At 43.0% G+C, this 23,612-nt stretch overlaps 1 protein-coding gene across 1 annotated transcript in view; it reads left to right on the forward strand.

Annotated features, from left to right (window-relative positions):
- Positions 1-13,324: 13,324 nt before the first annotated feature.
- The window catches only part of triqk (triple QxxK/R motif containing), a 35,196-nt gene continuing 24,908 nt past the window's right edge, over positions 13,325-23,612 (forward strand). The window contains exons 1-2 of the mRNA XM_034094602.2: positions 13,325-13,496; positions 16,161-16,235. Of these exons, the coding sequence (XP_033950493.1) occupies positions 16,175-16,235 (61 nt within the window). The 5' untranslated portion in view covers positions 13,325-13,496; positions 16,161-16,174. The remainder of the gene's footprint in view (positions 13,497-16,160; positions 16,236-23,612) is intronic.

Raw genomic sequence — 23,612 nt, forward strand, 5'->3', positions numbered from 1 at the left:
CCATCCAAGCTGTGTACAGTAAGGATGGGACGTTGTTGACCTCAACTGATGGAGTGTTGGGACGTTGGAAGGAACACTTTGAGGAACTCCTGAACCCGACAACTCCGCCCTCTATGTTAGAGGCAGAGCTGGAGTATGACGGGGGATCAACGCCAATCTCCCGGGGGGAGGTCACTGAGGTCGTCAAACAACTCCACAGTGGCAAAGCCCCGGGGGTGGATGAGATCCGCCCGGAAATGCTGAAGGCTCTGGGTGTTGAGGGACTGTCATGGTTGACACGTCTCATCAACGTTGCGTGGAAGTCGGAAACGGTACCGAAGGAGTGGCAGACCGGGGTGGTGGTCCCCCTTTTCAAAAAGGGGGATCAGAGGGTGTGTGCCAATTACAGAGGCATCACACTACTCAGCCTCCCCGGGAAAGTTTACTCCAAGGTACTCGAAAGGAGGGTCAGGCCGATTGTCGAACCTCAGATTGAGGAGGAACAATGCGGATTCCGTCCTGGTCGTGGAACGACGGATCAGCTTTTTACTCTCGCAAGGATCCTGGAGGGGGCCTGGGAGTACGCTTATCCGGTCTACATGTGTTTTGTAGACTTGGAGAAGGCGTATGACCGGGTTCCCAGGGAGTTACTGTGGGAGGTGCTGCGGGAGTATGGGGTGAGGGGGTCTCTACTCAGGGCCATCCAATCTCTGTACTCCCAAAGCGAGAGCTGTGTCCGGGTCCTCGGCAGTAAGTCGGACCCATTTCCGGTGAGGGTTGGCCTCCGCCAGGGCTGCGCTTTGTCACCAATCCTGTTTGTAATATACATGGATCGGATTTCGAGGCGTAGTCGTGGGGGGGGGGGTCTGCAGTTCGGTGGACTAAGGATTGCACCACTGCTTTTTGCAGATGATGTGGTTCTGATGGCTTCATCGGTCTGCGACCTTCAGCACTCACTGGATCGGTTCGCAACCGAGTGTGAAGCGGCTGGGATGAGGATCAGCACCTCCAAATCTGAGGCCATGGTTCTCAGCAGGAAACCGATGGACTGTCCACTCCAAGTAGGGAATGAGTCCTTACCCCAAGTGAAGGAGTTCAAGTATCTCGGGGTCTTGTTCTCGAGTGAGGGATCAATGGAGCGTGAGATGGGCCGGAGAATCGGAGCAGCGGGAGCGGTATTGCAGTCGCTTTACCGCACCGTTGTGACGAAAAGGGAGCTGAGCCGGAAGGCAAAGCTCTCTGTCTACCGGGCCATTTTCGTTCCTACCCTCACCTATGGTCATGAAGGATGGGTCATGACCGAAAGAACGAGATCGCGGATACAAGCGGCCGAGATGGGTTTCCTCCGCCGGGTGGCTGGTGTCTCCCTTAGAGATAAGGTGAGAAGTTCGGTCATCAGGGAGGGACTCGGAGTTGAGCCGCTCCTCCTTCGCGTCGAAAGAAGCCAGTTGAGGTGGTTCGGGCACCTAGTTAGGATGCCACCTGGGCGCCTCCCTAGGGAGGTGTTCCAGGCACGTCCAGCTGGGAAGAGACCAAGGGGTAGACCTAGGACCAGGTGGAGGGATTATATCTCTTCGCTGGCCTGGGAGCGCCTTGGGATCCCCCAGTCAGAGCTGGTTGATGTCGCCAGGGAAAAGAAAGTTTGGGGCTCTCTGCTGGAACTGCTACCCCTGCGACCCGACCACGGATAAGCGGGAGAAGATGGATGGATGGATGGACTGTGCAAAGAGAAATAAATATTACAAATGATGTTAATCAGTGTTTGTTTATAACACTTTAAACCTGAAAACATTTGTAATATTTGCAATTAAAAATAATGTAAAAGAGTGTTCTTTAAATGTCTTTTGCCATTCAGAAAAACCATTACATGTAGACTTTTCAACAATTTTGTATAAATCAAATATAAATTGATTGCATCATGCATCTTATCAAAATGAAAACGATTATAAAAACTGCTTTGGAAATGATTTGGAAATAATTCACAACTCTGGTCCACCTGAACTTTGTTGGTATGCAACTCTAAAAATAAAATACAGTAGGTTATTCTCTGCACCAGCAGAGCCGGGGGAATTATGGGTACTTATTTGCACGTTTCACATGCTTGAGTTATCTCACCCTCTTCCCCATCATCATCATCCTCTCTCTTTGTCTTCCTGTTGGTGGATCCAACTATCACAGGAATTACTTGTGGTTATTGTTTTCTGTAAAACACACCTGGCTGCTGGTAAAAACCCACTTTTCCCTGTTGTTAAAACACAACACACATCTTTAATATTTAACTTCCTCTGTTCATACATGTCTTGTTGTAACTGCATTTTTGATGCGTTCTCAAAAGCCTAGCAGTCTCTAACAAAGGTTTGGATGCAGAGCAGAACTCTAAACTATGTGATAATAACCTTTTAATGCCAGAAAAGAGAAGATGCTCCTTCAATGAGGGGCTTCCAAGAAGTGGTCTCCAATGAACCTCGACACAAGGCTAAAGTCAACCGTGTGAACTTGAACAATGGAATTTAGACACTTTAAATTAGCTCCTATTAATATGTAAGTAGAAATACCGGCCTTTTCTAAATCAGTGGTTGTCAACTTCACATAAGAACCCCTTTGATCACTACGCTTATTAACCTTTTTTTAAATCAAGATCATACTGACATGCATATTGTTAAGAATTAATCATTTTTAATGCCTAAGCACTGATCATACAGGAAACTTTTGACATAAATGGTTACTGGAGAACTGAAAGGGAGGCTGATTGTAAATTATCTGCGACTCCTATGGCTTGAATCAAAAGGGGCTCAATCATCGTGTCCAATTATGAGGCGAGCACCCGCTCCTGCCTCTCTGGCAATTATAGTCCGAGAAGTCCAGCCTGCTCGGCTCGCTAAAAACTTCCGGAAACTGCGTGAACATTCAAGGTGAACAGGAGTTTGCTTCAACACGTGTAGACGATCTCAGGAACGGCAAGATGGCAGAGTAACAATCCAAATAATCAGCTGGCAAGGGATTATATCAACTATTCTTTTCAGATAAGTGAGTTTTGTATTTTGAAATGTGCAATTTTTACATTTTATTTAAAATGTATTTACAAAGAAAAATCTCTTGAAATCAAAATCTCTATTCTTAAAGCTGATGTCACAATGATGTTAAATAAACCAACACAAACCAGCAGACAGAGTAGAGCTGCATATTTGAGTGATACAAAGTGTTACAAAATTATAATTTTTGAAATAGTGTGTTGAATATCGCATACAATGAACTTCCAAAGATCACAAATAAAAGTTATATTCAATAAATGTGAAAGTTTCCGTATATTTTGGGGGGATGATATAGCCGATCAAAGGGTCTGCTACATTGTACAATAGAAGAAACATTCTTAAAAATAGTCACCAATATTGTACTCTGTGTGTCTATAATTAACCAAAGTTCAGAGAAAATTCAACCGAGACCCAGTGGAAAAAAAGGACATTAATATTTCAATTTTTCTCTTATTAATTTAATCACATTTCATATGCTGATTTGAATTGGCCACGCTCCTCCACTCAGAGTTGACTCTAATCCCAATCTAATTACTAATTATACGGTTGGAGGTTGATTGGACCAATCCTCCCAGCTAAGGCCAATTTGACTCCCTCTGATGTCGAGCACCTTTCATGTGCGATGTCTCCCATGTTTTGAGGACACTGTGTGTGTGTGTGTGTGTGTGTGTGTGTGTGTGTGTGTGTGTGTGTGTGTGTGTGTGTGTGTGTGTGTGTGTGTGTGTGTGTGTGTGTGTGTGTGTATGTGTGGGTTTTGATCAAATCATTATTCAGCACCCTTAGTTAACAACAAATGAAAATGTTATCCCACTGCTTCTAGCTGACTAAATAAATGAAACAGCAAACTAAAGGATCTGACCCCGTAAGTGATCTGAAAAGAAATATGATTAGATTGATTAAATACCCAGATACCCAGATCTTTTAAGAAATGCGACACAACTAAAATAAGTGTTGATAAATTGGCTTTTTTATAGTTTTAGGATATAAATAAAGACAAATATTATATTGCCACTTTGTGTTTTGCCAGTAAAGATACAGAAATCCCATTCTTGTTCTAATCCTAGACACCTCTTATAATTAAAACAAGCAGTTAATACATTTGTAGTTCATCCTCTTTCTCCTGAAGCTTATTATGGGATGGGTGAGGCTTTGAACTCATGGCTTGAGCTGTATGCAGTCATAAAGGCAGCACTGCCCTTAGCTCTAGAACACATTGCAACCATTGATAGAAGAATAAATTGATCTTCTGTCTTTCTTTTTTACCACTGGCTTCTTAAGTCTCTAGCCTTCTGTCTATTCTCCCATTTCACAACACTTTTGAAAAAGTATACCAAAAGATTCCAAAAGTTTCAAAAGTAAGAAGACTTTGTGGGCTTTGTGTGAAGAGGGAAATAATGCTGGCACTGCCGCCTCAGGCGTCTACACTGTGCCATAAGCCCTTGTAAAGGTTTTATATCATTGTTTGAGTATATAGGACTCTTTTTGTGTGTGTGGCTTAAACTCCTCATAGCTGATGACAGCGTAGGCAGCGTGTGTGTATTTGGAAATGTCATCTCAATTAGTTGTTGAGCCCCGAGTCGTGAGAGCTCTGACAGGGCAGTAATGAATGGCATCACGCCGGGACTAAAATACACCCAGCAAACTGCGAGGGATGACCAGAATATTATATTTCCTCTTAACAACTTTGCAAAGAGACAGAATGATAACTACGTGGCCGTTTGTCACTGTGAGAAAGAAAGGAGTGCAGCTGTTCTTTCCATAAAACGTACATTACATCTCCATCTTAGCTGTTTTGTCTTCAGGTGCAGGGGCTCGCTCAAACATTCCCTCCATTCTTCCAATTTCCAGCTTTGGTAGCTACCTACCAATCTTTTGTCATTGTCTGTGGCCCCACGGGCAACATTTACCTCACGTTTTAGTGAGCTATAATATCAGCCATCAGACAAAGACTTCAAATGATCCTCATTCCCTCACGATGATGGTATAGATTCAAGGCGGCTGTAATGGAGGGCTTTGGATCGAGACAATTAGGATCTCGTATAATTAAACCGTCTTTTATCTATCACAGTCATTACATGGTTCACATCTGAAGACAGAATGCGGACATTAGGCAAGTCACATTAAAATGTAATTGACTGGTAAATAAAGTAAACAAATAAATGATCTCCACTGCTGTGCAGCTCTAAAGAATAGGCAAGAAAAAGACTGTTGCCATGGCCTTGATTGTAAATGCATTAGTATAAGATTTTGAGGTTTGTTGTGGATTCAGAAGTATACCTGCTTTTGTTTTATTTTGAGCCTTTTCTTGTGAACACTCCGATAATTGCTTCTGACTTTGTCTTCCCATGTAGAGTAGTTGTAGGCATTAGTTAACTAATGTAACCGTCTTGTGCCTGAACTTCTCTAAACTTTGTCTCTCGCAGCCGTAACTCGCGGTGCTGTCAGTGTGACTTTTGACAGCCTGCGTGATGGAGGTTTCCAGCAGAGTCATGGTCTTGTTAATGAGTGCACCGCACAATGGGCCTAATTTAAATGCACCAATCAACCCTTATCTAAATATCAACCCTGATTATTAAGTAGCTCAATATCAGTAGCACTGATTAAAGTCATTTTATTATTAATTATTCCAATAATCTTAGCTCAGGGAGACATCGTTTTCAAAATATCTGGTTTTAAGAGTATCAAATTATTGCATGGAATTTAATTAAAGTTTGCTTAATTGCTTAATTTTGGAGTAGAACTAAAAAAGGAATATCACCTAGGGCAAAAGTCATCAAAAGAAAGGACCGTTTGAGTTTTGTGAGCATCTATATTTAATGTCTGTCTGTTGTGAGTTTAACTCACTTTTCAACCGTTTTTAATATTTAGATTTTGAATCAGGAGTAAAAGTGAGATAAATGATTCGAAGAACAAATGTTCAATATCTTTGTCAAATCTAAAAGGTAGCATGATTATATGCACATCATATTTGTACAAATACTGAATAAGTGACATAACAATGAAATATGGTTACTTAGAATACTTGTTTAAACTCAAGTTGGCCTTGTGTAAGCTTTTTAAACGACTTATTTACCTAATTACTTTTATTTAACCAATTTTCCACCAAAATAAGCAAATGGAAAAGGGGCTTAAGTCACTTCTATTGTGACCTACTGTACGAGTAATACGGATCACATCATAATTCCTGAAACATTTTCATTATGCAGATTTTTGTAACTTCTAAATGAAAACTGAAAACCACAGACTTGTGATTGTATTAGATGTTTACTCTGAGAAACTACTTATTCACCCATTCGCCATTAAATAACCCAGGTTTTTGCAGCTGATGAAAACAGTATTGCTATCTTTGTTTTCCATTCCCTTCTGTGGTTTCTCCTTCATATTGTGGTGGCTCCAGCAAAACTGATCTGACATCTTCAAATTACATGGCGATCACAGTGTTCAGATTTCAATTCTACTCCTTTGGGAAATATTGTTTCAAGCCATTACTCTTCATCAAGCGGACGTCATACCCACTCTGAGCAGCTATTGTCCTCCATGTCCCACGTCTTTAGCCGTGCCCCTGAGACAGTGATGGCATACTTGATGTTCCAGCCGCTGATGTCCTGTCATGTACCCACAAAGGACCACAGCGCAATGATCAAAATCCTTAAATGGTGCTTGCACAGACATTTCATCATTATTTTGGGAGTGAAATGCATCAAAAACCATTCACTTGATGAGATGTTCATATGCTGAAATGCTGCAGCGTACAGAGTGCTTATTAAAAGGCAGAGTCTCATGAATCACTTCCTGTGATCTTCCCCACTGTCTTTGTTGAATATGCTGTTGCAGTGCGACTGGCACAGCACCAATGATCCGTGCCCGTTCCCCATTCATCTTCGCAGCTCGCTCTGTGTACGGAACGCCACAAATTACAGCCCTGGTGGTTTCATGCTGCTCTAATCCTTAGCAAAACCGTAAGGGGTTATGTGGGGAACCCTGCCAGTTACCTCGGGGGGCGAATGATCTCTCCGATCTACCCCTACTAACCCCAGTGGTTGTACCGCAACGGGCAAAGCTCTGTCTCTGCTTATTATTACTCGCACCTCCCACCAGTAGCACTGAAGATGAATCATACCTGTCAATCTGTATCCCTGGTGCAGGGAGGCCATGTTTGTTTATATTGATCGGCAGCATATGTGGCACAGCTGTTGCCGGAGGAGGCTGGTGCTGGCAGAGGTTTGTTCACGCTTTCCCTTGGCAACAGTACAGTTGGCAGGCAAGACAGCAAGCAGTACGCACTCGACTAATCAATACAAACAATGAAGCCGCAAATCAGGAATAATGTTATGTAGACAGAAATGGGGAGAGTAAAGCTTCTGATTATTTGCAGCTCAGAAACTACTTTGTTTTGGGATCTAGTGAAAAGTGTTTTTATAATCAACAATTGTTTCTCTGTTTGTATTTAAACGAGTAAGAACAATGCTTGCATTGTAACATTTGTCAGATGTGTTTCTCGTCTGTAGATTGTTAGACTATCCGTTTCCTTGTTTGTTACCTTAAAAAGCCATACTTGTTTATAATGTACATGTTGCTAAATTCACTTGCATTAATTTAATATTGTAATAGTTATTAGGCCACATTTGTACCACTTTAGGGTTAAGAAACACATTCAGCTTAATTATCAAATATAGAGCCTTATAGGTGAATATTGTTATGTGAACCAATTTGAGCTGGAAATCAGTGGTGCTCAAACGTCCTTGGTTTATAATCTGTGCAAGGGTTCAAAAACCGTACAGCATCTCCTAACTGTGTGAAATTGTAAGTGCAAGAGTAGGAAGTGGGGCAAATTACTCAAGGTGCAGCATCTGGCAATGATTAGTGGCCATTAATTGGTGCTAACTGGTGCTACTAGTGTTTACAGAGTTGAAGGATAATTAGCTGGGGGTCAACTCAGGGCTGAAATTAACATGTCAAAACTCTGCAGCTGTCTCAAGACAACCAGGCGAGGTAGTGGTGGGGTGTACCAAATGTACTTGGCAGGGTAGCGTAGGATTATGTGGATGGTTGTGTGTGTGTATGTCATGTGGATTATTACGGGTATTGCACAGAGTGAGTCTGTTTGAGATGAATAGAGAAAGAATGTGTGCTTATGAGTCTGTCCTGGTGTGGATCACCGCATGAGTCAAAGTGACAAAAATTAAGCACCTCAAGAACAGCTCTCAGCAGGGCCCAGATTTAACTTGCCAGAGTAAACAGTGAAAAGAAATACTCTAGCCCAGTCAGCCGGTCTGCAGTGTGTCCATGGGGGGACCTATAGCACAGATCCAGCTGCAGCACCTGCATAAACACTAAAACTCAGAGTGGACAGCCACCACACACAGCTGGGGACAGACAACCACTGAGTTCAGGAGAATGAATTAGACACTGCTCTCCGCAAGGACTTCCATTTTTATCTAAGAGGGATTGCAGTCATTCAACTAACAGTGGATGAAGGAGACAGGAATAGCAAGGCCACATATCATCCATAACAGGATGGCTAGCCACCATACTGTGGAAGATAATTGGGATTCACACAAATAAATACATAGCTAAATGTTATATCATAAGCTGTAGGTAATATCTGGCAATACTACCTTTTTTCACTTGTTTCAACATCTAATTATGTCTCAATTCTGGCAACTGTCAAGATCAGAAAAGATAATGAACTAAGACCTGTTACCCTATGCTTACATTGCTATGTCTATCAAGGTACCTGCTCTTACATATGCAGTAAACAACAAAACAGAGGTGTCTTTACCACTCAAAATCTTAATTTATTTTGGTAAGTCGGTAGACAAAAGCGTTTGTCTCATATCTAAGGTAATTCGACCCTCGATTTACCTTAGCTAGCTAGCTAATTAAGCTAATGTTAATGCACCATGAGTTGGTTGAGAATGCTGACTGCAGCCAACTTTTTAATGTTTCATCAAGACTCATTTTAGAACCCTGTCAAAGGGGCATAGCATTTATTTTCAATCAATGGGTGTGTGTAAGGATTGTAATAAAAAACTAGGATAGAGCTGCATCCTAAAATGTGCTAATATTTTCACCTAAAATACTTTTAAAGACAAGCCTGCGAGTTAAGCATTAGGTTTGTCTAGGTTACTTTTGTGATTTAATCCGAACTTTGTTTTCTACCTATCTTCTCAAGTCTGGCCAACTGCTGCAGATCACAAAGAGACGTCTGCCCCGATAGTCCTGACATATCCAAACCCCCCCCCCACACACTGGAGAATAACTCCCAGCCATCAGAGTTGCTCTGCTCCGATACAGGATAATGACTGGAGTGAAACGGGACTAAATCCATTGTACGATAATTTATCTCTCTACGTCTGTTTTTTTCTTTCTTATATGAGGCCTTGCGTCTCATAAACTCCAAATTCATTTGACTCTGTATCTGTGCTGATACAGTTTCCCCATCAATGAGAGGGAACTCTGGGGCTGGGAGATAGAGAGAGGGGGGTGGGGGAGCGACGCATGCCGCAGACTGCAGGCATAGTGGGAAGACCGAGATAAGAATATTAAACAGGAGAAAGAATTGTGTCTTCTCCTCTAAACCAATAATATAACTGAGGTTGGAAATGAAAAGGGAACACTCTACTTCAGCCTCCAATAATTCATAATGACACATTTTTGAGGAGAGTGTGTTTTGGTGTATTTTTGTGTGTGATAGTGTGTCGTAGAACAATGAATTGTAAAAAAGGTTTTTATGTAGTACTATTTCAGTATAACTATAGGACTGCTAGAATATCTATTGCATCAAACATAAAGATTCATGTCGGTCTAAAGGCTCTAATTATGTAATGTTGATTAGGCAGGTAAACACGACTCATGAGAGAAACTTGGTTTAAACTTGTGGTCCTAGATCTCTCTGTGAGGTATGTCCACCGTTTGCTGTTCCAGAGCTTTGGCATCCAATGATATCTCTGTATTCAAATGTTCATACCGTAAGTAATTTATGACCACATTCTCACTTTATGATAGCTGCTACAAATCATGTCTGTAAACCAATCAATCTGAATATGGCATGAATATGAATTGTTGCAAAAATACACTGGCTGCATTTTCAAAATGTAAGAGTAGGGCAGATGGATTACATGAGTTGTTGAAGTGTCTCCACATTCACATTCTCCCCCAATTCACATTAGAAGGATTTCTTCCTGAAGAACAATTTGATGTTTGCAGCAAGGCAATTCAACTCAGGCTGGGTTTTTTATCCGGAAATAAGCCCCTTTTTAAATAATCAACATCTTAAACAGGTGGGTTAAGGTAGGTATTCATGTGATTGCATTGTGTTGACTGTTGATACTGCTCTTTGAAACGTTTCAAGTAAGACATGAAAATATAGAAAGGAAATCTTGCTGTTTCTGTTTACAACTGACTCTCAGTCAGAAAATGGATCAGTCCCCCTGATTGAGACTGCAATTGCCCAAGATTATGTTGACACGTCTTCATTGCTGCATGTAGGAGGAGGCGGCGGCTGCAGAGCTGCCATTTAGCCTGCCGATGCCCCCGGGGGATTCTTCTTCTCTGGCATTCTTTTTAATGTCTGGCAATTAAAGGCCGTCTAACTGTCTGAAGGAGTGATGGAGAGAGAGAGGAATAGAGGGAGTGTGACTGAGTGTAAAAGAATGATGTTCAAAGAGAGAGATGGGGGGGGGGGAGAAAAGATGTACGAGACACACATTAAGATAGGCAGGCACACACCAAAATAGATATAAAAAACTAGATGATCATGTTAGGAAAACTGCCAAGGCTTAACTCTATGTATTGCTGTCTCTGTGGTGTGGTCACTTAAACAGAAGCTATTTGTATGGCGGAAATTCTATTTAATTTATAAGGGCGTACTCAATCGCTGGTGAAATGTTTCACTTCACGCTAACAGGCCCTGAGGGAAGGGTTATCTATACATTACAGTGATGTGCATAGCCCATGCACTACAACTGTTCATCAGTTAAATCCATCCTGCCTAGTTTTCATTTACACCAGCAGTCAATGCTAATGCTTTTCATATCTATCAATGTGACAGGCACAGCACGTTGGTTTGTTTCACTCAACGGGAGAAATTAATCACACACATTTAGTACAACAAGAGAACATTTGAGCTCTGCATTAACTACACTCGTGCTGGTTTTGCCATATTAAGATAACAATTTCAGACTTCTTATCGAGGCTATGTGTTAACATTTCTGACGTAACTGTCAGAGAAGCCTTTGGGCTCACACATACTGTAGGCCTACTATGTTAGTCATAGTTAAAAAACGCTAAAGTACATGCCTTCTGTGAACTTCTGTGTAATTTGAGTGACACACTCCAATGAATGAAAGTGTTTTAATGTGAATATGCAGCAGAATTGCCTGTTTCCTGAGCCATAGTTATATGGATAGAAACATAACCATTGAGAAATGTCATATTTAATATGAGTTCATCCAGCAACGAGCTGTGTAAAGTGCTCTTTATCAATGGCATCTTAATATAAAGTAAAGCATTATGCAGGCACATTATAGGCAGATTACATCTATTAGTTACTGCTGTGCTGAATTCAAAAGGCATGCCCATGGGAGAGCAGAAAATCATTTAAAATTTCAATAAGTTACATGCGGTGGCAAGTCAACACATCATCTGCACAATGCCCTAGGCAGCGATGAGGCTGGATGCTATTACGGAGAAAATACAATTCTACACAGTAAACAAAGAAAAAAATGTAAAAAGACTGATGAAAGAGAAATAAACATCGTGGAGATTGCCTCGTCTTTGATGAGGTCGGCTGTTGTTTCCTTTAATTGTCACAGCATAATTTCAACAAGGATAAGTATGCCATTTGTTCTAATCTGACAAGGCTATAATGACTTAAGGCCAACGTGTCAATGTAGTATGACTCTTTCATTGATGCAAGGTTACAGGCATCCTTCCACTGAGGCATGTACAAGGTCAATATGGTGATTATTTTCTATGCGTGAAGGAAGCATAAAAAACCTTTACGGTACCAATTCCATAAAAAACAAGTATTAAAGTAAAGGCTCTGCATTCAAAATCATAAAAAAAGTGTGAGCATCTTGTATTTTAACGATATTAGATTGTTTATATTGACTATTTATTGCTCAATCGTAGTGTAATGTAATGTAATGTTGTGGATGCTTTAGATCAGGGGTGTCAAACTCAAATACACAGTGGGCCAAAATAAAAAAATGGGTACTAGTTTATTTCAGAACTTATTGAAATGAACTTATTGCACATATTAAACCTGGAACTAACAAAGCTTAAATGATTGCCTATAAAAACAACATTAAATAATCAGTTGCAGTCATTTCTTATGGCTCTATCTGCATTTCTTATGATTACATTTTTCCACAGGCCAACAACAGCTTCAAAAAAACTATTTCCCTCAAAGAACAAACCAAACATGCCCTGTTGTCGCAAGAAAAAAAGTGCAGAAGGAAACATCCATTGAAACTCAGTTTGCTGCTCAGTGATGCTAGTTCAAGCCAGATACTTGGCATCTCATCTTGGGTGCAAGTTCATCAATGTTTGGGGTCAGCCTCTGAGCGGAGGAACTCCTCAGGATTGAGTGAAGGTGTGCGTGCAATATACCGGCGGGCCAGATCTAATAGTAATTAAAAATTATCCTGCGGGCCGAAATTAAATCCACCAAGGGCCTGATTTAGCCCCCAGGCCTTGAGTTTGACACCCCTGCTTTAGATTGAGCTGATCATTGCTACTGTATATATTGCTGGTAGCTTCAACTTCAAACAAGGCTTTATCATTTTTTGTACATAAAATATTCATCTTTATAAGATCAAGATCAATAAGATCAGATACATGTTGTGCAAGAACAATTCTACCTGTACAATGTAGCGGAGTTGGAGTATAAACCCCTTAAAGATGCATTGTAATATAACGTATTATTGTAATATAATATTGTATAGTATGTGAGTAAATGTAGCCTACTTTTGACCTTTCCATTGTGCTTCACCTACATCAGAATACAGCATATTATTATGAAATGTTGTAACTGTTTTATCATTTTCACAAGATAGCAAGACTCTATTGAAAACTGATTGTGATGGTAACGTCAATAACAATGCTTTTGTATATCATTGATATAAACATAATATATCAAAACATCTTTAAAATGAGTGGGAGTGTCTCTCTACTATCCAGTCGTCGCGTGCTGCTCCTGTGTTTTGGTCTGAATGTCCCGCCCCACTCTGTTGCTATTGGTCAACTCTATAAATACTCGAATCGGATTGGACTGAAGCTCTGGCTATTATTGGCGTGGACGTGTAAACCAGGAACTGGGATTGGGAGGAGTGGTGTGTTGGCATTTTGGACACATTTGGATCAAAGTGCAATACAACTGTCAATGCTGTCGTTCCGCGTCTCCACAAACAACAGCCAGACATTTCCTAATGCAGAAACGGCTCTAAAAGGCGACACATTCACTCGATAAACAAGAGCAGTGTGAGTATCATCGCTCATGCAATGAATGAAAGCTGCATGTTGTCAATAACATCTCCACTCGAAGTAAATAATGCTGTCAGATTGCTCGAAAGCTAACCTCGTTGCTCTGCAAACAGTCGCTAACTTTCTTTTTCGTGATGAGGCAGAAGGAAAAAAGTGCAAATGCAACCATCGTCGTTTTTCAGAAACCTAAGAGTCTGATAATTTCAGAGTGCATGTTGTCATTTTCCACATGCTAACAGACATAGCCTACATGTAGGTTTTCTGAGACCACACCTCCCCACCATGTTATGAGAGCGGCCTGTACCTACTTTCAGTTCCCATTTCAATAGAGATCCTCTAAAAAAATCCCACCATTATCATTTCAATATATGTGTTATTGATAGTGTGGATAATGTTTAAAAATGATCATTCCCTCTAACATTGCACTTCATATCGCAATTTCAATAAATTCAAATAGTTATTTTCCCCAAATTGTTCAGCCCCATGTCTTTATCCCCCACTGTTGCAAATGCAAAATCTACAGTAGCCCTTTTAGAAATGTCAAAGTGGAATGACCACAGGTGATGATGGAGGCTTCAAATGTGTTGCTTTTGACCATTTACATAGTAATACTGTGATACACAGTACAACCTAGCTTTCAAGGTTCTATGGCCCCTACACACAGCGGCGTGTGTTGAAGCTGGGCGGTGGGCGTGTCTGAAGCTTGGGGAGTTAACGCGACCATCAACCAATCACATGAATCTCATGTTATTGTATAATTACATGTCATATGATGAACATTTATGACATTAATGTCTATGGTGCTATTTTATGCAACATTCCATGCTGGTTAATTATACTGTCAATGCCTGATAGCTGTCCATTCAAACGAAGTACACTGGATATAAACTCCCCAAACAGGCGTAAACCTACCAGTTTCACCCACTGTCTCTGCCACCTCCCTCCATGCCTGGCTCCTCCGGTTTGTATCCCAGTAGGTGAACAGGGACTGGTCATACAACACCGAGTGAGCTCTACTTTTGAAGCTTCAACGCACGCCGCCGTGTGTAGGGGCCGCTACTGTGTCTGACGGCCTGTCCACACGGCGGCGTGCATTGAAGCTTCAACGCTTCTGCTCATTCACTTTGAATGGGGTGACGTCACGCTTTACCGAACTGCATTGTGGTTTCGTCGCTTCGTGTTGCTCGCTTCAAAAGTTGAGCAATGTTCAACTTTTGAAGCTTCGACGGAAGCGTCAGCCAATCAAATCATATGCCAGTACAAGCTCTAGCCAATCAAACCGCGTGCTTGTGTGTCCGGGGCGGGAGATTCATGTGATTGGTTGTTAGTCGAGTTTCAGACACGCCCACCGGCAAGCTTCAACGCACGCCGCCGTGTGGGCGCTGCGTGACTGTAAACATTACATTTGGACCATTTCCACTTTCTTTTGTACCCCTCTCATGTCCTTTAATTTGCTGACTCTAGTTTCCCCTCGCTGGAGAACAATGGCATACATCGTCCTTCTCTGCTGGCACTAACCGTGTTTGAAATGTAGCTGAAAACTGTGTTTTTAGTTTAAGGTAGAATTCAGGTGTCCCTAGGCAGCAGTCTCCTGTGAGAAGGCATCAGTCGGCACAGGCAGCCTGCCACGCTCCTTGAACATGCTAATTCAGTCTCTTTCCTCTATTCCCCTGCTGCACCTCTAGACTCTTCACCACTCCTGTTCTTCTTGGATGCACATAGATTTATTTTATTCCATTCGTATTCAACTCTTCTCCCCTGTGCACACCTGCTCACACATTTCTCTTCCGATCACCCTTAAACATGCTTCTTTAAAATGAATTTCAATTATCATTATACTAGCAGAAATTGATAGATATTAAGAATGGTATTAGTGAAAATATATCAGGCATTTCTTACAAATCATGCTAAAAATCTTTCAGCCAGGTCAGAAGGACTTGGTATGATCAGATAGCACAAGCCTGCCCCTCGACTCATACTTGCTTTTTTCACTATTTTAAAAAAAAGGCTACAATATTGATCGATGCAGTGTGTTGTGAGGGATCCTGTCTGGAATTTCGAGCAGAGTGCTCACTGAGAAACAAACATGTTCGGTGGATGCATGTAACACCCACACTGAGTTTTAGCACTTTTGTAAAGTAATAATATAGTATAATACAAGCAGAGTTATTTCTGGAGACTATACAGCTATTCCTGCGCATGTTTTGACATTAACACATGTTGACTGACATTTATGCCGTCAAATAGTTACATGTTAGCCTATGCTTTTTGTCTTCCTCCATGCTATTACTCCATATCTTCCCTGTCAGCTGCCAGGGTATTCAAAGAGAGCTCATGGTGTGAAAGGAAATGGTGTTAGGCTAAATGAGATGGATAGGAAGTGTGCACATCACACATGGAAAATATGGAGAATTAATTGAATTATGTCTAGCAGATGTATGTGAAAGATAAACCATCTGCCTGATCAACACTGACTACTCTTGCCTATGTATGATTGTGTATTAACTTGAATCCTTGCTGCAGATTTCACAAGTCCTCTCCAGATACAGTAGCAGGAATGGAGCTGTATTTGATGAAACTAAATGATCTGGTGTTGCATTGAAACCCAGCTGTTAGACTCTCTCACTCAGAAGTTGTTGAATTATTCTCATTTCTCGTTAGGGTGAGGAAGGAGAATGGGGAAGAAGGATGCCAGTGCGACCAGATTACCTGTCGAACAGTACAGAAAACAGATCGGTGAGTCTTCATTCCGCAAAGTCATCTGTAATCACTCAAGAAACAACATTTGGTATTGTCAGGCGATTTCACATTTTAACATAGTTTAGATATTTAATAGCTTGTATTGTTTCATAACAAAATCATCAGGGCTCAATTAATGTAGCATTCTGTAAACTAAATGATTTATAGTTTAATCAAAAAGATAATCAATGTATTAACTGACAATCAAAACAATAAGGTCTGTTAATTACACCAACATTATTTTTGACAGATGTGATTGGTTATTGGCTTCTTGCGCAACTCCTTTTTAATACAAATCATAGTTCAGTGCTGGCAGTTTGACCACAGCTCTCTAATCAACTCAGCGTTCCCTCATAGAAATATGTTGCAGTCAGACATTTCTTTTGTGGTTTTACATATATCCCAAAGTGTCTAAGAGCCCAAGTCTTTTAAAGACATTCATTAACGTTGGAACCTAACATGAGCATGATCTATTCACACAGTGCTTGAACATTTTTCAGATTTCTGCTTGATTGAAAAACGTTTTTACTAAAGGAGAATCAGTATACAAGCTTTGGAAGTAATTTTACTTGAAGACAAACAAGCTGAATCTAAGGTCACATTACTGACAGATAGTGAATTCCATGCTTAAAAAGCTTCTTATTTTGATACGATGTCAGTAGCTGTTTTGTGTTTTTGTGGACTGTCCACTCCAAGTAGGGAATGAGTCCTTACCCCAAGTGAAGGAGTTCAAGTATCTCGGGGTCTTGTTCTCGAGTGAGGGAACAATGGAGCGTGAGATGGGCCGGAGAATCGGAGCAGCGGGAGCGGTATTGCAGTCGCTTTACCGCACCGTTGTGACGAAAAGGGAGCTGAGCCAGAAGGCAAAGCTCTCTGTCTACCGGGCCATTTTCGTTCCTACCCTCACCTATGGTCATGAAGGATGGGTCATGACCGAAAGAACGAGATCGCGGATACAAGCGGCCGAGATGGGTTTTCTCCGCAGGGTGGCTGGTGTCTCCCTTAGGGATAAGGTGAGAAGTTCGGTCATCAGGGAGGGACTCGGAGTTGAGCTGCTCCTCCTTCGCGTCGAAAGAAGCCAGTTGAGGTGGTTCGGGCACCTAGTTAGGATGCCACCTGGGCGCCTCCCTAGGGAGGTGTTCCAGGCACGTCCAGCTGGGAAGAGACCAAGGGGTAGACCTAGGACCAGGTGGAGGGATTATATCTCTTCGCTGGCCTGGGAGCGCCTTGGGATCCCCCAGTCAGAGCTGGTTGATGTCGCCAGGGAAAAGAAAGTTTGGGGCTCTCTGCTGGAACTGCTACCCCCGCGACCCGACCACGGATAAGCGGGAGAAGATGGATGGATGGATGGATAATACTGCCGTGTTTTGTTCCCCATCTTTCCCCTTACATCACAAATGCCTCGATGGCAATATGATCGCTATCAATCAAAAGTGTGTTCCCCTTTAGCATGCCAGATGTGGTTGCTTGAAGATCACAGCTCCTATCGTATCATGTCTTTTTGTTTTCCTCTTGGAGAGGAAAACAAAAAGGCAAAGAAGTGGCAAAGCTCGGTAATTGTGAGCAGCTATGATTGACACAGACACAAAGGGAAGGTCTGTTCTCTTTATTGGCTTAAGGTTTTCACATAAAATCCCAGGAGTGGCTTATTTTTGACATATAATGTGACTGAGTAGTGTAATTAGAATAAGAAGCCCACTTAAAAATCCAAGAAAGAACACTTTCCACTAAATATAGCAAGTCTCTTAAAGCTAATAATTAATTGGACTTGATCTCTAACAGGGACTTAAAGAAAGGCTGAATTATCTGAGTTGAAGTGGAGATCGTGCTCCTAAAGCCCCGGACACACCAAGGCGATTTTGGCCGTCGATGGATGTCAGAAGACATTTAACCAACTACAAGGAAAGGGGATTAGGGATAATGTTGAACATACAAGTGAAGAACACCAACCGCCCACTATTTGTACCTGTGTGTCCAGATCCAAGGGACATTCACAACAAAAGCTGGCCAAATAAATTAATAATAATTTAATTATATTTATATTTTGCATCCGTTGTTTTTAGTCATATCTTGGAGCCACTGTTTCCATTTTGGGATCTTATTTTAAAGATACGTTTTTTTAATCAATTCTGACAACATTAGATGTGTTAGCCGGACTGTACACAAAAGTATCTTTAAAGTGTTTTTGAATTGTTAATGCTTTTTTGTCTAAACTGTCGAGTGTTAACAGTGGATAAGAAGAGATAATGGTAATAAGGATATACCCTCATAGTGTGTTGCAAAAACAGAAGAAATGCCAATACAGGTTCAATGGTAATACAGGTTACGCTAAATGGAGATACATTCTCTGTCTTTAAACCATACATTAGGGTAATTTGAATTAACCTACACACCCACCCCCCCCTTGTGAAGATTGTTTCAACCGTGGCATTGTTCAGGTCCTCTTCCTCTCAGTGGATGGTGATATGTTGGTCCCTGGTGATTGACATCCTCTGATTATTCAGGTTTGATATTACCTGGTGTTACTTATGTGTTTCCCCTCCACCCATTCACGCAACCTTGGTGTTATATTTGACTCCACCCTCTCCCTCGAGCCCCACATCCGTCAAGTTGTAAAAACCTCATTTTTCCACCTCCGCAATATTGCCAAACTCCGTCCCTCTCTCATCCGCCCTGCAGCTGAGCGACTCATTCACGCCTTCATCTCCTCCCACCTTGACTACTGCAACTCACTCCTCTACGGCATCAGCACTACATCCCTCAATAGACTCCAGCGTGTCCAGAACGCAGCCGCCAGACTCCTCATCCACACCAAATCATGGCATCACATCACCCCGGTCCTCAAAGAACTCGTTTCACACCGCATCCACTACAAACTCCTGGTCCTCACTTTCAAAGCCCTCCACCATCTGCCCCCCAACCCCCCTACCTCACTGACCTCCTCATCCTCTACCAACCACCCCGGTCCCTCAGATCCACCTCAGCCGGTTTGCTTTCCATCCCCAAGGCCAAACTCCGGAGCTTCGGGGATAGAGCCTTCTCTGTGGCAGCCCCGAAGCTCTGGAACTCCCTCCCCCAATACCTCTGTGAGTCTGCGTCCCTCACCCTGTTCCAGTCCCGCCTCAAAACCCACCTCTTCAACTCTGTATCCATAAGCCCCCCCCCCTCTCAACCAACTTCCTCCTGACTGCTTTTCTGTTTTGTTTTGTTTGTTTTTGGCTTTGTTTTTGTTTTGTTTGTCTACCCTCCCTCCCAAATGTAAAGCGCCTTTGGGTTCAAGATAAGCGCTGTAGAAAATAAATGTATTATTATTATTATTATTATTAACTTGAGTCATGAGAGGGTCTTATAGTTTTTGCACCTCCTTTTTAGTTCTTAAAGGAACATTTATTTATTTAATTTGATTGCAATATTTGAGGCATTGAATAACCTTTTGAGATTGTTGTCTTTCTCCTGTTTATTATTGCATCTTTAATAGGGCTAAGGTCTCATAAAGCAGCATAATTGTTGTGTATGTTTTGTATAGTCGGACTGAAGAAAAACACTATTTAGTTCACAGACACCCCTTCACCGTGTGTAAAACTCTGCAGCTTGAACAAAAGAGAGAGAGAGAGAGAGAGAGACAAGCTCATTTCCCATCGTTTTATCCCATACCATGAGGGCAGACACTTTGTTTCCTTTTTTTCTGCCCATTCAGTGTTATGTTTCTAAGCACTTCTCATCACTTTAAAACATATTTTACACAGGTGTCAGAGACATGTTGGTCCTCTTTCTGCCTTTGCCTCCTTCAATCCTTAATTTAACACTTTTTATGCTTTTTGAAAAAGAATGGCTTATTCATGGATCATCAGTAGTAGTGCAGGCTGGTGTTGAGCTCTACTATCATCTCTGCTGGAGAGCTTTTGTCGTGTCAGAGGGCCGTCAAGGGTCCACTGTTGACACTCTCCTTTAAATACCATTATTAAGCCTCTTATAATTGACTGCGCCTCAGAAGAGGTAAAGCTATATATTCTTACATGTAAGTGTTCAAGTAATGATTGCAGCTGCCTGCTGAACAAATAGGGAAAATAGCCTACTTGACACAGAAAAACACACCCGAGATTTTGAGTAGAGCAATTGATATGTGGTCTGAATATTTTACTAAAGACTACAATATATCATAAAGGTATAGTTGTTTTCCTCTTGTTATTAAATTGTAGATGATCTTTACTCAGCTCTTAATATCACCTTGACTGTGACTTTTCTCTCCTCGTTGCACATTAAGCTAAGGACAAGGCATATATATCTCATGTTTCTGGCATGTGCCCCCGAGTTCCTCCACCATCCATCCTGGCAGATGCCAGCGATCTGCACCATGTGGTCACTGACTATTTGGCTGCCACGTAGAAGCAAACACGAGGAACTGTCTGACATGCTGTCAGTGTGTTGCCTGCCTCGTCCCAGCGCTCTCAGAGAGAATGCCATATCACCCCACCTCTCAGAAAATCAAAACATACACACTAAACGCCTCAGGTATATTTGTGTTTCAATTGACACACTTATGTGCTTGTTTGTAACAATTTTACTTGCACAGTAGCTTTTTAAACATTACAGTACTGGCTGGATTTTACATGTACCAACAGACAGTTGAATTGCAAGCTTCTGAATCCTAACCTGGCAAGAGGCAAATAACAGTTTTACCGTGACACCTTCAAATCAAATCAAATCAAATCAAGTTCTCATTCATAACACTCGTTCGATGTCTCACTATGGGATGCGCCTCATCGCGGAGCAAACAGAAGCATCAATCTCAGTACGCCAATCCTGATTGGCTGGTGATCTTGACGTCAGCGTCAGGGAAATCACCCCCAATAAGTAGCTTGCGCCACAACGCATGCGTCATTCAAACACCTCTTCTCGCTTCAGAGCACATCTCACAGTAGCCGGGCAAGCTTCACTGTCCACAGACTGAACCCAAAATACCATTTCGGTCGACGGGTGCTAGCCGGCTACTCCTTCTGCTTCGCAGGAAGACGGTAGTACTAACGCTGTTAGTACTTAAAAATCGACCACGCCCTTCTCTACGATTCTCCCGATTTTTTTTTTCAAGCTAGCAGCACACCTGTTGCTAGCTCGCTCCCTCTCTACCGACACCACGTTAGCGAGGAAGTTTTTCTTTTCTCTTCCCCACGGAGGGGAAAAGGATTAAAAAAGGAGCATACTGCCACACCAGTCAGTATTCTCCGGGAATAAAAGACCCACACCGTCCTTTTTCTCCGGATTAAGGACAAGGTGGTAATACCTTTTTTCCCGTCCCACCTGTCGAGAGCGGGCCCTCTCCACGCCACGGGGCGACAAAGATGGACGCCCCTCTCCCTCACACCAGAGGAGTCAGGGACTCGGTGGCTCGACTCTGCGACTGCGGGTTGAAGATCTCGGGCACAGACACACACCAGGTCTGTTCGTCCTGCCTCGGGCTGGAACACGCCCGAGGCGCTAGCGACAACCCCGGCTCATGCGGACATTGTGTCCGCTTCACAGTCAAGAGCCTCCGCCGACGGCTAGCGAGACAAGCTAGCCTGTCGGAACAGGACCCCCCCATGTCCATGGACCTGCCGGCCGGCAGTCAAGACACGGGGGCGTCCGCCACAGAGAGCGAACCCCTCTTCGTGTCGGTCTGGGGCTCATTATCAGCGATGGCCTCAGAACCGGAATCCCGCGCCCTGGCAGGCCGGGACCCGGTGACGACAAGACACGCGGGAACGGATTCCCGCGCTTTACCAAGCTGGGGCTCCCGGTTAGACCTCATCGTGGTCTCACCCGCGGAGGATGTCCTCGAGTTGGATTATAAGGAGGACGCCCTGGCGTTTCTCCTGTCCGAGTCAGATGAACAAGAAGAGGACACCTTCATGTCATCGGCCCAGGCTGCAAAGCCTGGAGCGAGGGCTGCTCTCCCGGGCGACAGCACACCAGCTTCGCCCGGTCTGAGCATGGACCTGCAGGCCGTGTGCAAATGCGCTGTGGTCAGACTCAATGTTCCGTGGCCTGAAATGGCCAAGGAGACCTCCAGATCCCGCTACGAGGGGAAGCATCTTCCCCGAACAGCGGGCAAAGGGAGGCAACTCCTCCCGGTTTTTCCAGAAATGTTGGATGAAGTGTCGGTCTCGTGGAGAGACCGGCCCTTTAGCAACAAGGTCCAAATCCAGGGTGCTTCTCCCATACCGCCCATGGAACCGCTGGTGGAGGCCCACCTTCTACCAAAGGTGGGCCCCTCACCGAGCAGGAACCCCACGCTGCCAGCAAAGGCGGACCGCTTTCAGTCCACAATGACTGAAAAGTCCTATATAAGCTGCAGCGCTGTCCGCCAGGGCCCTGAACGTGTCCTCGCTGCTAACCGCCTACCAAGCGGAGCTCTGCGAGGACCTGTCGGGTAGCCCGGGAGCAGCCACTCTGGACGAGATGGCAGCGGTCACGGCAACACACTCCCTAAGCGTCCAATAGCGACGTTTGGTCAGTGTCCGTGGCGTCCAATTGTGACGCTCCTAGGCTCCTTCAGCGTCATAAAGAGACGCAAATAGCTTTCAACTGATTGCAATGTATTCCCATCTGCGTCGGGATTTGACGCTCATGGAAGCACGGCATTCGTTTATGTCGGCTGCCCTTAAAGGTAATGTGAGCGTCCATTCCCAGGAGTAAAGGATGGCAGAAGACACTACACTACCCAGAATCCCCAGCTATCGTTTGGACTACACCATGTGCTCTTGACAAACCCCGTGATAGTCCTCAAGCTCTGTGATTGGAGAGTGTGCTCCGAGGGTTAAGCCGATTCTCGAACAGCACTTGAAATGGGATGGAACCACGGCAGACTGTCCAAAACTGGATTTGAACGGGTCCGCCGCGTCCCCCCTCCCCCACCCCGTCCCCAGAACTACACATGCTGGCTATTCTGTTTCGCAACATGTTCTCTATGGCACGTCTCTGCTGGGAGTTGTAGTTTTAAAAGACGTTTTCGTATTTCCCATAATAAGAAGTTGCCAGTATTAAACTGTGTACATCCCTGGAGGTTTAGGGGACAGGAAACACTCACATTTAAAACATATAATTAATAAATGGGTGAAAATTGCTTGTGCCCATTATGGGCAGTATTACTATATATACCCACATGCCAGCTAAGGTCAGAAGAGCTTTATTTAACAGCTGGTCTTATGTGTGTGACCCCTGTGATAACATTACATTACATTAATTGATAAGCCTGAAACATGCACTTGTCAAGGTTCAGAGGCACATTGTGCAAATATGGCAGTAGCCATCGATCAGCTTAAGATAAGATATACTTTATTGATCCCAAGTTGGAACATTTGCGTTACATCAGCATGTGTAACAGTTAAATATGCA

The sequence above is a fragment of the Pseudochaenichthys georgianus genome, chromosome 11 (genome assembly GCF_902827115.2).
Source record: "Pseudochaenichthys georgianus chromosome 11, fPseGeo1.2, whole genome shotgun sequence".
NCBI lineage: Eukaryota > Metazoa > Chordata > Actinopteri > Perciformes > Channichthyidae > Pseudochaenichthys > Pseudochaenichthys georgianus.